Source organism: Hyperolius riggenbachi, chromosome 11, assembly GCF_040937935.1.
Source record: "Hyperolius riggenbachi isolate aHypRig1 chromosome 11, aHypRig1.pri, whole genome shotgun sequence".
Taxonomy (NCBI): Eukaryota; Metazoa; Chordata; class Amphibia; order Anura; family Hyperoliidae; genus Hyperolius; species Hyperolius riggenbachi.
The window spans coordinates 110,628,320-110,642,226 of record NC_090656.1 but is presented as its reverse complement, the minus strand read 5'-3'; the positions used below and the strand labels follow the sequence as shown (position 1 = coordinate 110,642,226).

Sequence of the window (13,907 nt, the reverse complement as noted above, 5' to 3'; positions counted from 1 at the left end):
CAAAGCCACCCTACGCCTCCTCTTCTTCCTTCAGGTGCAGCATCTTCAGCCACTTTATCCCTTGCACCTTCACAGCCACCCTCCTCCACTCCGCCTCTCACCTTGAGCGGTTCCTGCTCCTCTGCCCACAGCAGCCAGGCATCCATTAAGGAAATCTTTGAGCGGAAGAAGGCAATGGGCTTGATTCACTAACCGGCGCTAAGTAATAGTGCCGGAGTGAAATGACACTTAGTGCCCGAAAAGTAGCTTTGCGGGCAGCAATAGCCGCGCAAAGCTATGTCGAGCACAGCCCAGTGTAGTGCGTGCGCAGCCGTTAATAGTGCGCGGTGCAACGGCATCAGTGTGCCACTTCGGGGGCACCCGATGCGTCATTTTTATCGCACCGGGTGCAAAGTTTACAGGGCAGTGGGTGCAACGTTATCGTCGCACCGCACACTATTAGCTTAGCGCTGGTTAGTGAATCAAGGCCTATGTCTGCCAGTCACCCCCTTGCCTGGCGTCTGACAGCTGGCTTGGCGGAACTGTTAGTTCGCCAGCTGTTACCATACCAGTAGGTGGACTCTGAGGCCTTCCACAAAATTTGTGGCGATTGGGACATCACAGTGGAAGATACCAGGCCGCAATTATTTTTCTAAAAAGGCAATACCCAAACTGTAATGTGATGTTGAAAGGCAAGTGTTGTCATCTCTGGCACACAGCGTTGGGTCAAGGGTCCATCTGACCACAGATGCCTGGTCTGCAAAGCACGGTCAGGGCAGGTACATTACTTATACGGCACATTGGGTCAACCTGGTGACCACTGGCAAGCAGGGAGTAGGTGGCTTTGCAGCGGACCTAGTTGTGACACCTCCAAGGCTTGCAGGCAGGCCTGCTGCCACCTCCTCTCCTTCTCCTCCTACTCCTCCTGCTACGTCCTCTTCGCTGTCATCCTTCTCCTCCTTGGCTGAGTGGCAGTGCTACTCTACTGGTGCTGTGATCTCCTCTCCAACTACACACCCCCAGCTCCCCAGGGCCTATGCTGCATGCCAGGTACGACGGTGTCACGCCATCTTGGACATGTCTTGCCTCAAAGCCGAGAGTTACACTGGAGCAGCTCTCCTGGCTGCTCTGAACAAACAGGTGGATCAGTGGCTGACACCGCACCAACTGGAGATCAGCAACATAGTGTGTGACAACAGCAGCAATCTCTTGTCGGCTTTCAGTTGTACCCTGCATGGCACATGTGCTGAATCTCATAATCCAAAGATTTGTGTGTAAGTACCGAGGCTTACAGGAGGTCCTGAAGCAGTCCAGGAAGGTGTGTGAGCATTTCAGGCATTCCTACACGGCCATGGCGCTCTTGGCCGATATTCAGCTGAGAAACAACTTGCCGGTGAGGCGCTTGATTTGTGATAGCCCGACTCGCTGGGATTCAACGCTCCTCATGTTTGACCGCCTGCTACAACAGGAGAAAGACATCAACGAGTATCTGTACACCTATGGTAAAAGGTCAGGCTCTGGGGAGTTGGGGATTTTCTGGCCGAAGTACTGGACACTCTGCATGCGTAATGCCTGCAGGCTCATGAGTCCAATTGAGGAGGTGACAAACCTGGTGAGTCGCAGTGAAGGCAACATCAGCGAGTTGATCGCATATGCTTTCTTATTGGAGCGTGCCATGCGTAGAGTAGTGGATCAAGCTGTAGAGGAGAGTGAACAGGAAGAGGAGGAAGATTTGTTGGAAACATCACCTGCGGCATCATCAACACCTGTGGCATCACAGAGGAGGGGGGAGGAGGAGTCGTCTGGAGAAGAGGAGTCAGAGGGGGAGGGTGGCTTTGAGGAGGAGGCAGAAGAACAACCGCAGCAGGCGTCGCAGGGAGTTTGTGCTGCTCACCTTTCCCGTGGTATTGTTCGTGGCTGGTTGGAGGAGGAGAACTTACCTGACATCACTGAGGAAGAGCAAGAGAAGATGGCTAGTAGGTCGGCATCTGACTTTGTGCAGATGGGGTCTTTCATACTGTCCAGCCTGTTGAGGGACCCCCCGTATAAAAAAACTCAAGGGGAATGACCTGTACTGGGTGGCAATGCTACTAGACCCTCGGTATAAGCACAAAGTGGCGGAGATGTTACCAAATTACCAAAAGGCAGAAAGTATGCAGCACTTGAAACACCATTTGGCAAGTTTGCTTTACAGTGCGTTTAAGGGTGATGTCACAGCACAACGGAATAAAGGTGCCACTGCCAGTAATCTTCCTCCTCCTCCCATGTCCATGCAAGCAAGGACAGGACGCTCCAGCGATCTCATGGTGATGTCAGACATGCGGACATTCTTTAGTCCAACGCCTCGCCTCAGCCCTTTCCGGATCCACCCTCCACCAACGCCTCGACCGGCAGGTAGCCGACTAGTGCGGATATAGACACTCTGGTGATGTTGGGCAGCACAGTGGCGTAGTGGTTAGTGCTGCAACGCTGGGTCCCCGGTTCAAATCCCAGCCAGGTCAACATCTGCACGGAGTTTGTATGTTCTCCCGTGTCTGCGTGGGTTTCCTCTGGGCACTCTGGTTTCCTCCCACATCCCAAAAACATACAGATAAGTTAATTGGCTTCCCTCTAAATTGTTCCCAGATGATTATATATACATGAATACACCATACATGCATAGACATATGACTATGGTAGGGATTAGATTGTGAGCTCCTCTGAGGGACAGTTAGTGACAGGGCCGGGCCGAGGCATAGGCTGGAGAGGCTCCAGCCTCAGGGCGCAGTGTAGGAGGGTGCGCACAATTCATTTAGCTGTCATTACTAATTGTGTTTGAAGCAGAAAGAAATAAGAAAAGGGGATACAAGGCAGTGACTGCAAGCCAGATAACTAGATAATAAGGTGTTGGGGAGGTTGTGGGCCCTGTGGCGCTTCTTAGTCTAACAGCAATCAATGTGTGATGGCTGGGGAAGCAGGGATGGAGGGGCGCACTTTGGTGTCTCAGCCTTGGGTGCTGGAGGACCTTGTCCCAGCTCTGGTTAGTGACAAGGCAATATACTCTGTACAGCACTGTGTAATATGTCAGCGCTGTATAAATACTTAAATAAATAAAATTAATGTTGGACATGTGGACATTCTTTACTCCAACGCCTCGCCTTAGCCCTTCCAGATCCACCTTCCACCAACGCCTCGACCGGCAGGTAGCCGACTACCTGGCCTTATAGACACTCTGAGCAACGATGAACCCCTGGACTACTGGGTGCGCAGGTTTGACCTGTGGCCAGAGCTGTCACAATTTGCCATCCAAATTCTGGCTTGCCCTGCCTCAAGCGTTTTGTCAGAAAGGACCTTAAGCGCAGCTGGAGGCATTGTCAGTGAGAACAGAAGTCGCCTAGGTCAAAAAAGTGTTCAGCACCTCACCTTTATGCCTGCACACCATGTGACTGCCTGCTCGAAGATTAAGTCAGTCCCCACACAGCATCTCTGCCTGCTGGCCGCTGCCCCAAGACGAAGTCAGTCCTCACACATTTGTGCCTGCAGGCTGCTTGACTGCCTTCTCCGCCAACACCAAAAGGGTCCAGGACTCCAGTTGGATTCCTGAATTTTTATGGCCACCTAACATAATAATAATTTTCTGGTGCGTGTACACACCTGCCTAATTTTTCTGGCTGCACTGCGGCTGCAACAACAAAACAAAAGGCATGTAAATGTGTCAATTCCCCTTCGTGATCGTTACCTTGCCGCGGTGACGGGGCTTGCGTATCACAATGAAGCAATGACTGACGGCTATATGAGTGTCTTGGGTGGCGGGAGGGGGGCACACACAAGATAATAATGATGTTGCTTCATTGTGGACAGACAAAATTCGATTAGCTGGAGAGTCACTGTTCTGTCATTGAGTTACCTCAACCTGACCATATGGGCTTGACAATCACCATCGCCTGCACTCTCGCCATCGTGCACACCTGTCCAGCACGGCCATCTACATAAACTACATAAACAGCTGTTTGCGGTGTGTTACACAGTGAGTTTGATCTGTCAGTGTGAAGCAGTACACTGCTTACACTACCTGCTGATCCATGTATACACACGCAAGATGTTTTCAAGCACTTTAGGCCTCCAATTTAGGTATGCACTGTGATTTCTGCCCTTTAGGGAATATAACCCTGCTGTGCATCAAATCCATAATTTTCCCGGTGACTTTTGGCATGTATCCCACTCCGCCATGCCCTCTCTCCAGGTGTTAGACCCCTTGAAACATCTTTTCCATCACTTTTGTGGCCAGAAACAGTGTTTGTAGTTTTTTAAGTTCGCCTGCCCATTGAAGTCTATTGCGGTTTGCGATGTTCGCCGGTTCGCAAACTTTTTTGCGAGTTCGCCTTCGCGGTTCGCAAACCGAAAATCGCCGGTTCGCACCATCTCTAATGGTAAGATTGGATGAAAATAATTGTACCAGGTATGTGCATCATTAGGCCTCGTGCACACTACATGCGATTCCCATTTGCGATTTTGGCGTGATTTTACATGTGATTCCGATTTGTGATTTTTAATCATTACTGCATGCTGCTTTTTTTCTGCATTTTTCTTTTGATAGCATCCAGGGAAAATTAGAATCGGAATTGCAAATCGGATTTGCAGTGTGCAGGGGGCCTTGAAGTACCTTATCAGTAGCTCAGACACTGCCACTTTCAGGACTGCTGACTTTCACTGATATAGGCTGCAATCTTCTCAGAGAAGTTCAGTCTGTGCCTGACCCCCTTTACAGTCTGAACAGCAGGGTGATGCAGTACAAGCAGCAGCCCCACCCACAAAGCATTAAACTAAGTACCTGTGGTCATGCCATCAAAATTTCACATAAAAAGTTACAATTTGAATACACCAATTATTAAGCAAATAATTGGTATTTTAGATGAGCACTTCTAGATGGGTTTTAGCTGTGGTTAACGTGTAGAAATAGATCAACGATAGAACATACTGTACTTCGGTTAGTGATTTCAGCCCTGTTTTAAAATGCTGAAAGGCACTGCCCGCAGTATAGTTGAAAAATGGCTCATCACTAGTCTGTATTAACATGTTTACTTTTTTTCTGACGTGCTGTGAAGATCTGCACTGGGATGATAAGTGGAGTGGAGAAAGAATTTACAAGTGGGAGGGAGAGCCAAGGCTGCTGGTGTTTCTGGCCTCCACACACTGGAGCCTGATGGCCATAGTCCTCTAGCATTGTACAATTTTGTTCAGTGTTTGTAGTGTGTAGTTCTGTGACCATATACTTAAGACATACCGGTAGTCATGGTCTATCACAACAGGCACACAAGGCTGCAACAAAATAGGAACAGTCGCTTAGTGCAAATAGTTACAATCCTTGCCTGTTCTGGGTAGCTGTTCCACTTTTGCTCCACGTTTTTGTGCACCTGACATATACAGCCCGTTTACTGTTCGGTGCACTGCGCCAGGAAGAGAAGTGAATGGGCTCTTAGCAGTCATATTGTGATTTTTCTTTCAAAGTCTTGAACCGTACATTAATCAGCAACTTTTGGTGTATTTACAGGATTCGGATTGTACACTTCATTCTACAAAAAACAGAGATTGAAATAGGAGGTAAAAAAGGTAAATAAATTAGTAAATAAATGATTATAAGTGGAATATATACATGTATAAGCAGAGTAAAATGAACTACTTGCTGACCGCTCCATTCTGATTGGCGTGAACGCGGCGGCAGCCCCAGGACCGCTCCATGCGGATTGGCGTGAACAGCTTTCAATTGGGGCTAGCAATAGTACAGCGCTGCGATCTAAGGCACCACCTCCACCCCCCTGGGACACAGGTGAGCGATTGGCTCTCATAAGCTGAAGCCTAGGACAGCCGATCGCCTTGATTGGCTGGCTGGGGGGAGGGAGGGATTTAAGAAAAAAAAAAAAAAATAAATAGTAGAATGTATTAAAGAAAAAATAAAAAAAAGAACACAAATATTTATAAAAAAAAATAAACACTGGGGGAGCGATCAGACCCCACCAACCAAAAGAGAGCTCTGTAGGTGGGGAGAAAGGGGGGGTGATCACTTGTGTGCTGAGTTGTGCGGCCCTGCAGCGAGCCCCTAAAGCTGCAGTGGCCCAATTTAAGAAAAATGGCCTGGTCTTTAGGGGGTTTAACACCACGATCCTCAAGTGGTTAAGTTATTTTGTTTTTCAAGGAGATTGTTAGTGTCTTTTATCTGGAGGTAAGTCTACCACTACCTCCTTTTCAAACAGTTTTTGTGTATTTTATTCTTGTTGGCGCCACTGTTTCACCAATTATTATATTAAATAAATATATTACTCAGCTCAAATATTTGAACTTGCATTTTCATGACCAATTTGTGTGTCTTAAAGGACAGCCGGAGTGAGGGGATATGGAGGCTGCAATGTTTATTTCCTTTCAAACAATACCAGTTGCCTGGCAGCCCTGCTGATCTATTTGTCTGCAGTAGAGTCTGAATCACACCAGAAACAAGTATGCAGCTAATCTTGTCAGATCTGACAATAATGTCAGACACACCTGATCTGCTGCATGCTTGTTCCGGGTCTATGGCTAAAAGTATTAGAGACAGAGGATCAGCAGGATAGCCAGGTAACTGGTATTGCTTAACCACTTAACGACTATGGGCTTATACCCCCCTAAAGGCCAGGCCATTTTTTTGCAAAATAGGCCACTGCAGCTTTAAAGGAGAACTGTGGTGAGAGGTATATGGAGGCTGCCATATTTATTTCCATTTAAGCTAAACCAGTTACCTGGCTATCCTGCTGATCCTCTATCTCTAATACTTTCAGCCAAAGACCCTGAACAAGAATGCAGCAGATCAGGTTTTTCTGACAGTTTTGACAGATATGACAAGATTAGCTGCATGCTTGTTGCTAGTGTGATTCAGACACTTCTTCAGCCAAATAGATCAGCAGGGCTGCCAGGCAACTGGTATTACTTAAAAGGAAATAAAAATGGCAGCCTCCATATACCTCTCACTACAGTTCTCCTTTAAGGCCTCACTGCAGGGCCATACAACTCAGCACACAAGTGATCCCCCCCCCACCCCTTTTCTGCCCACCAACACAGCTTTCTGTTGGTGGGCAATGATCTCGCCCAGGATGTTTTTTTTTATATATATAAATATTTATTGTTATTTTTTATAATAAATAAACCTATTTTTTTTTATTATTTTACTAATCCCCCCTCACTCCCTCCCACAGCCAGCTAATCAGTGCGATCGGCTGTGATAGGCTTCAGCCTATGACAGCAGATCGCTTCTGTCACACGGCTGTCCCCAGTACAGCGCTGCCTTGGATCGCAGCACTGTACAGACTAATTACACGGCGTTTTCGCGTCTAACAGTCTCCTAGCGGCGATCACCGCTGGGAGGCTGATGACAGAGCGGAGTAGTTTGCGATAAGCCAGTTTGAGGGTTTCATCAAAACGTTGTTACAGGGCCCTATCACATCAAGCTATGCCTCTGAAAATAACGATATTGGCAGCTGTAATAGCAACAATCTGGGAAGTTAAAAGTATGAATGGTGTGTGGAGGAGAGCTGCAAGGAAATCCCAGGTCTACTTTGGGTCTTGTTATTGTGTTGCCACATTTGGGGAAGGTGGGATACAGGCAGAAAGCTCATTGAGGTCTTTTGTATCCAGATGATGAATATGAATGGGATTTAATAGGCAAGGCAGGTGATGCAGCACATTAGAGACATATTGTCATTTTTAGAGGTGGGACTGGGATGTTGACAGTGCAGCGGCACTAAGCATTAGAGGCATTGGCATAGCTAAGGAGCTTTGGGCCCCAGTGCAAGTTTTACAGTGCACCCCAAGCATTCTATACATAACATATCCACAGTATAGGAGGTGTACGCCAAAGCTTCCTCTTCTGCTTCATAATCAGCTGCCGCTGTGTATCTGTCTCTGCAGCCATCATCATTCGTTAAAGAAATGATGTAACGAGAAAAAGTTCCCCTGGGGGGTACTCACCTTGGGTGGGGGAAGCCTCTGGATCCTATTGAGGCTTCCCCGTCCTCTTGTGTCCCCCGGCGGTCTCGCTGTGCCCCTCCGAACAGCAGGGATGTAAATATTTACCTACCCGGCTCCAGTGCGGGCGCAGTATCGGCTCTCCGCTTGGAGATAGGCGGAAATAGCCGATCGATGGCAGTCTACTCTACTGCGCAGGCCCAAGTCTCCTGCGCCTGTGTAGTAAAGCGGACCTGATAGAGATCGGCTTTTTCCGCCTATCTCTGTGCTGACAGCCACAACATCGCCCCCGGCTGGAGCCAGGGAAGGTAAATATATCAAGCCTTGTCAGGCTGGTTGAGCCAGGATTGCGGGACACTTCGGGGAAGCCATTGCTGGATTGCCTGCAGCTACAGGCATGAGGGAAGCTTCGTTGGGACCCTAAGGCTTCCCCCTCTTGAGGTAAGTACCCCCAGGGGAACTTTTTTTTGTTACAGAGTCTCTTTAAATTACCAGCAAATCGCATGATAGGATACACCGGCTGCAGAGACAGATACATAGCAGCATTTGATGACGAAGGGGAAGATGAAGCCACGGCGATGGAGGCAAGTGGAAACGTGAGTCACTAGGCTGGCTGTCTCCTCTCCCCTCTATGTGCTGGCTGCCCTACACTCATTGCAGGTGCACTGGGAGTGCTATGGGGTGCTATAGTCCAACAACCCTTCCACCTGTTCTCGCCATGGTGCGCATCAGTCCAGCACGGCCATCACTACACAAACAGCTGTTTGCAGTGCGTTACACGGTGAGTTTGGTGTGTCAGTGTGAAGCAGTACCTTAATTACACTACTTGATTGATGTATACACATGCAAGATGTTTTAAAGCACTTTAGGCCTGTCATTTAGCATTCAATGTGATTTCTGCCCTTAAAACGCTGCTTTGCGTCAAATCCAGATTTTTCCCGGGGACTTTTGGCATGTATCCCACTCCTCCACCTGGGGGTCCAGGTGTTAGACCCCTTGAAACATCTTTTCCATCACTTTTGTGGCCTGCATATTTTTTTTTTTTAAAGTTCGCATCCCCATTGAAGTCTATGGCGGTTCGCGAACTTTTACGCGAACCGAACCTTCCGCGGAAGTTCGCGAACCTAAAATCAGAGGTTCAGCCCAACTCTGCTTTAGATTTCATATAATTGCTCATCTTAATGAGTGTCCCTGACCTGTAGTAGATCCATTGCTTATTGTTTAAAGAGTCCTATAAACTACGTGTCCCACATCAATGCAGAAAGTTACACCTTGTTCTCCTTTGTTATGGGGAAGGCCCTTATCATGTATAATTTAGCATGGCTTTTTCCCATAACTCTTAAGGTAGCCATACATGTGGCGATTTTGCGGCTGATCAACCATCCAATTTAGAATCTGGTTAAAATTAGTACCGCAATAAGCATGCCTGATCGACGATTCAACCGATTTTGTACTGATATTGGTCGGGCTGTCATGGTCGATCAGGTGCACAGTGGTAATGGTGTGCAATATCAGGATGAGCAATGAACATGACAGAACCTCCGGGCACTGTGCCCCCTGGCATTCAAATACTTAAGATTTCCGCTGTTGTCGCTAGTTTCCAACCGCTTCTGCATTAGCGTCCCATGTGACTACCAGCATATACGATGTGGCGTGTATGTGACGTCTCACATGTGCCACACATGCAGTTAAAGTATTTTAATGCTCGGACAGGCACCAGGAGCACATACAAAATTTGGACAGGGGAGGAGGTTGCGTTACATGGCCGATTCCCAAAAGATTTCAGGCTGAAATCTATCTGGAATCAGCGTGCGGTATATGCAGTGGCGGCGCCAGGGGGGTGCTGAAGCACCCCCTAAAATTCTCCAAGCACCCCTAAAGCACCCCCCAGCGTGAACTGACTTTCGGCGTCTAATAGATGCCGTGTCAGTCTACGGGCAGCGGCAGAGCAGGGCTACGGCAAAATGGCGTCTGAAGCCCTGCTCTGGAGAATTCGAGTCTGCAGTACAGGGCTTCAGGCACCATTTTCCCGTAGCCTGCTCTCAGCACGGGAGTTTCAGTTGCTGGCTGCAGAGGATCGTGAGAGCTGCGCGCCGGACAGAGGCCGAGACAGGAGGTCTGCTGCAAGTGAGTAAATGTTTTTTTTTTTATTTATATTAGCAGGTGTATTTTCTGGGGAAGTCTGCCACATGATTGAAGTGTTTTCTGGTCAGGTCTGCCACATGATTGCACGTATTTTCTGGTCAGGTCTGCCACATGATTTAACATGTTTTCTGGTCAGGTCTGCCACATGATTGAAGTGTTTTCTGATCAAATCTGCCACATGATTGCACATATTTTCTGGTCAGGTCTGCCACATGATTGAACATGTTTTCTGGTCAGGTCTACCACATGATTGAAGTGTTTTCTGGTCAGGTCTGCCACATGATTGAAGTGTTTTCTGGTCAGGTCTGCGACATGATTGAACGTGTTCTTTGGTCAGGTCTGCCACATGATTGAAGTGTTTTCTGGTCAAATCTGCTACATGATTGCATGTATTTTCTGGTCAAATCTGCAACATGATTGCACTCATGTGGAAGATTTCTGGTCAAATCCTCCACATGATTGCATGTATTTTCTGGTCAAATCTGACACATGATTGAAGTGTTTTCTGGTCAAATCTGCTACATGATTGCACGTATTTTCTGGTCAAATCATCCACATGATTGCATGTATTTTCTGGTCAAATTTGCCACATGATTGCACTCATGTGGAAGATTTCTGGTCAAATCCTCCACATGATTACATGTATTTTCTGGTCAAATCTGCCACATGATTGCACATATTTTCTGGTCAAATCTGACGACATGACTGCACGTATTTTCTGGTCAAATTTGCCGACATGATTGAACGTATTTTCTGGTCAAATCTGCCACATGATTGAACGTGTTTTCTAGTCAAATCTGCCACATGATTGAATGTGTTTTCTGGTCAAATCTGCCACATGATTGAACATGTTTTTGGTCAAATCCGACATGATTGAACATGTTTTCTGGCAGTGACGGCGCTACACTGGGGCTTACCCAGGCTTAAGCCCCAGCTCACAAGCTGTCAGACCCCTCAAAAGCCCCCCTGCCGTACAATCCATAACAGAATGGGCAACATTCGTAAATATGTTACAGCGGGGGGCGGGGCCGCCAGCCGGGGCATCATTGCCGCACAGCTAATCAAGACACAGCTGGCTGACAGAGGGAGAGACTCCAGTCCCGCCCCTCAGCTCAGGCATCCAACTGCAGCCCAGCTTTTCCTCCTCTCAGCCTCTATCTTCCTGTCAGCCGGGCTCCAGCTCCACCCCCTCTCTCCAGCACACGAGACACAGAGTGGGGGAACGAGGCAGCCTGCAGGAAAGTGTAGCTAGTCTGCCACAGATACAAGTGACAGCAGCCAAAGCAGCCAGTCAAGTCCAGCAATGAATCACCACAGAAAGGTTTGGGCTGACAGTCTCACGTTCATTGTCTGTAGTTACTGCCTGTGTACCTTCTCCCAGCCCCCGACTGCAGCTCTGACCCAGGTGCTGCAAGCAGGGGGAACTGTCTTTCCCTCTCTGAGAGTGTCTCTTCTCTCCTTCCTCATCATCCCCCAAATTGCCAGCATTCACTTGTCAATTAGGTCTGCCTGGAGACTCTTATGAGCACACAGAATGTAATCATCGGGGGAAGGGAGCCTTATGATGTGCACAGATATCCTCCTGCTGACCAGCCAAGAACTGGGGTCAGTTTAACTCATTAGTTTTACCTCCTCTCCACACTTAAAACACAACTGAAGACTGGGAAATAAAGAGATTCACTTTACCTGGAGCTTCTCCCAGCCCCTGCGGACGTCCTGTCAAAGATCCTCCGGTCCCCCACCGCAGCTCGGTTTATTCACCACTGACTTACAAGTCAACGGCCACTGTGCCTGCACAGCTCTGGCCACACGCATCCTTGTTTGCGCTCCTGTGGCCGGCAGTGTATTGCGCAGGTGCAGTATGAGAAAATCTGTACTGCGTTTGCAAACGAGTACAAACTGCACCTGGCGGGGGACCAGAGGATCGGTTCAGGTATGTGCGGGCACAGGATGGCTGCAGGGGGTTAACAGAAGCCCCAGGTAAGTGAATCTCTTTGTTTTTATTCAATCTACAGGTCCACTTTAAGGTGGCCATAAAATCAGTGCTGATAAGAGAATGCGTGAACGATGATACAACCAATTTCGGGCCGAAATTGGTTGCATGTATTGATCGGACATGATGAAAGATGTTGGGCCGTCGTGGTTGATCAGGTGTACAGCTGTAACTGCGAGCAATATCAGGACGAGCAACAAAACCCCCAGCACTGTCCCCTCTAAAGTCAAATGTGTACTATTCTTAATGTGTCCGCAGCTGGCTCCATCCACAATCTGCATACATTAGCCTACGTTACTGCGGCAACCACCTGGGGCACGTGTATGCAGATTTCGGACAAAGCCCGCAGCGAACACAGACAGTTTAAGTATAGTGCAACAGGAAGGGGGGGGGGCAGCGTCAAGGCAGTGGTTAAGGTGTCACAAGGTTGATTCCCAATCGATATCAGCATAAAATTGATCGGGAATTGGCCTGCAGTGCATGGGCAGCCAACTGATCTCTTTCTAATTAGATTCAATTAGAGAGAGATTTGTCTCTTGATTGAATCTGCCCATCATCGCCTGATGTATGACCACCTTTGGAGTGCTGCCAGATTACGTGTGTTTTGGGGGGAAACTACGGTGGTGCTCAAACTTCCCCCGCAGGCCCACTTACACCACTGTCTCTCATTACATGCATTTACTGGTGAAAGGCTGTCTCTCATTACATGCATTTACTGGGGAAACGCTGTCTGTCATTATCTGCATTTACTGGTGAAAGGCTGTCTCTCATTACATGCATTTACTGGGGAAACACTGTCTGTCATTATGTGCATTTGCTGGTGAAAGGCTGTCTCTCATTGCATGCATTTACTGGTGAAACGCCGTCTGTCATTGCGTGCATTTACTGGTGAAACGCTGTCTGTCATTACGTGCATTTACTGGTGAAACGCTGTCTGTCATTATGTGCATTTACTGATGAAACCCTGTCTGTCATTATGTGCATTTACTGGTGAAACACTGTCAATATGTGCATTTACTGGTGAAAGGCTGTCTGTCATTGCATGCATTTACTAGGGAAACGCTGTCTCACATTACATGCATTTACTGGTGAAACGCTGTCTCTCATTACATGCATTTACTGGTGAAAGGCTGTCTGTCATTACTTGCATTTACTGGTGGAACACTGTCTCTTCTGTGCATTTACTAGTGAAACAATGACTCTCATTACGTGCATTTACTGGTGAAAGGCTGTCTCTCATTGCATGCATTTACTGGTGAAATGCTGTCTCTCATTACGTGCATTTACTGGGGAAACGCTGTCTCTCATTACATGCATTTACTGGGGAAATGCTGCCTGTCATTATGTTTATTTACTTCATTTTTTTATGTAACTACATTAGCTGGTATAACTACATTACAGTTAGCCCCGTCCACATGACATCATGACCACGCCCATTTCTTACCGCGGCGCGTAATCTCTCCCATGAGCCCCGCTTGCCAGCCACTGTGCCCCTTTTGAGCCCCCCCAAAAATCTGAAGCTGGAGCCGCCGCTGTTGTCTGGTCAAACCTGCCACATGATTGCATGTGTTTTCTAGTCAAATCTGCCGACATGACTGCACGTATTTTCTGGTCAAATCTGCCACATGATTGAACGTGTTTTCTAGTCAAATCTGCCACATGATTGAACATGTTTTTTGGTCAACTCTGCCGACATGATTGAACATGTTTTCTGGTCAAATCTGCTCACATTACATGTATTTTCTTGAGAAAACCTGCACAATTATGTGAATTTTCTGGGGAAAGGGTCACCAAAACTTAAGCCCACTGTCTTTGCTTT

At 47.7% G+C, this 13,907-nt stretch overlaps 1 protein-coding gene across 3 annotated transcripts in view; it reads left to right on the top strand.

Annotated features, from left to right (window-relative positions):
* The window catches only part of ANO9 (anoctamin 9), a 123,548-nt gene that overhangs the window by 49,497 nt on the left and 60,144 nt on the right, over positions 1–13,907 (top strand). For all 3 annotated transcript variants that reach the window (XM_068260699.1, XM_068260700.1, XM_068260701.1), the window contains one exon: positions 5,510–5,568. In XM_068260699.1, coding sequence (XP_068116800.1) covers positions 5,510–5,568 — 59 coding nt within the window. The remainder of the gene's footprint in view (positions 1–5,509; positions 5,569–13,907) is intronic.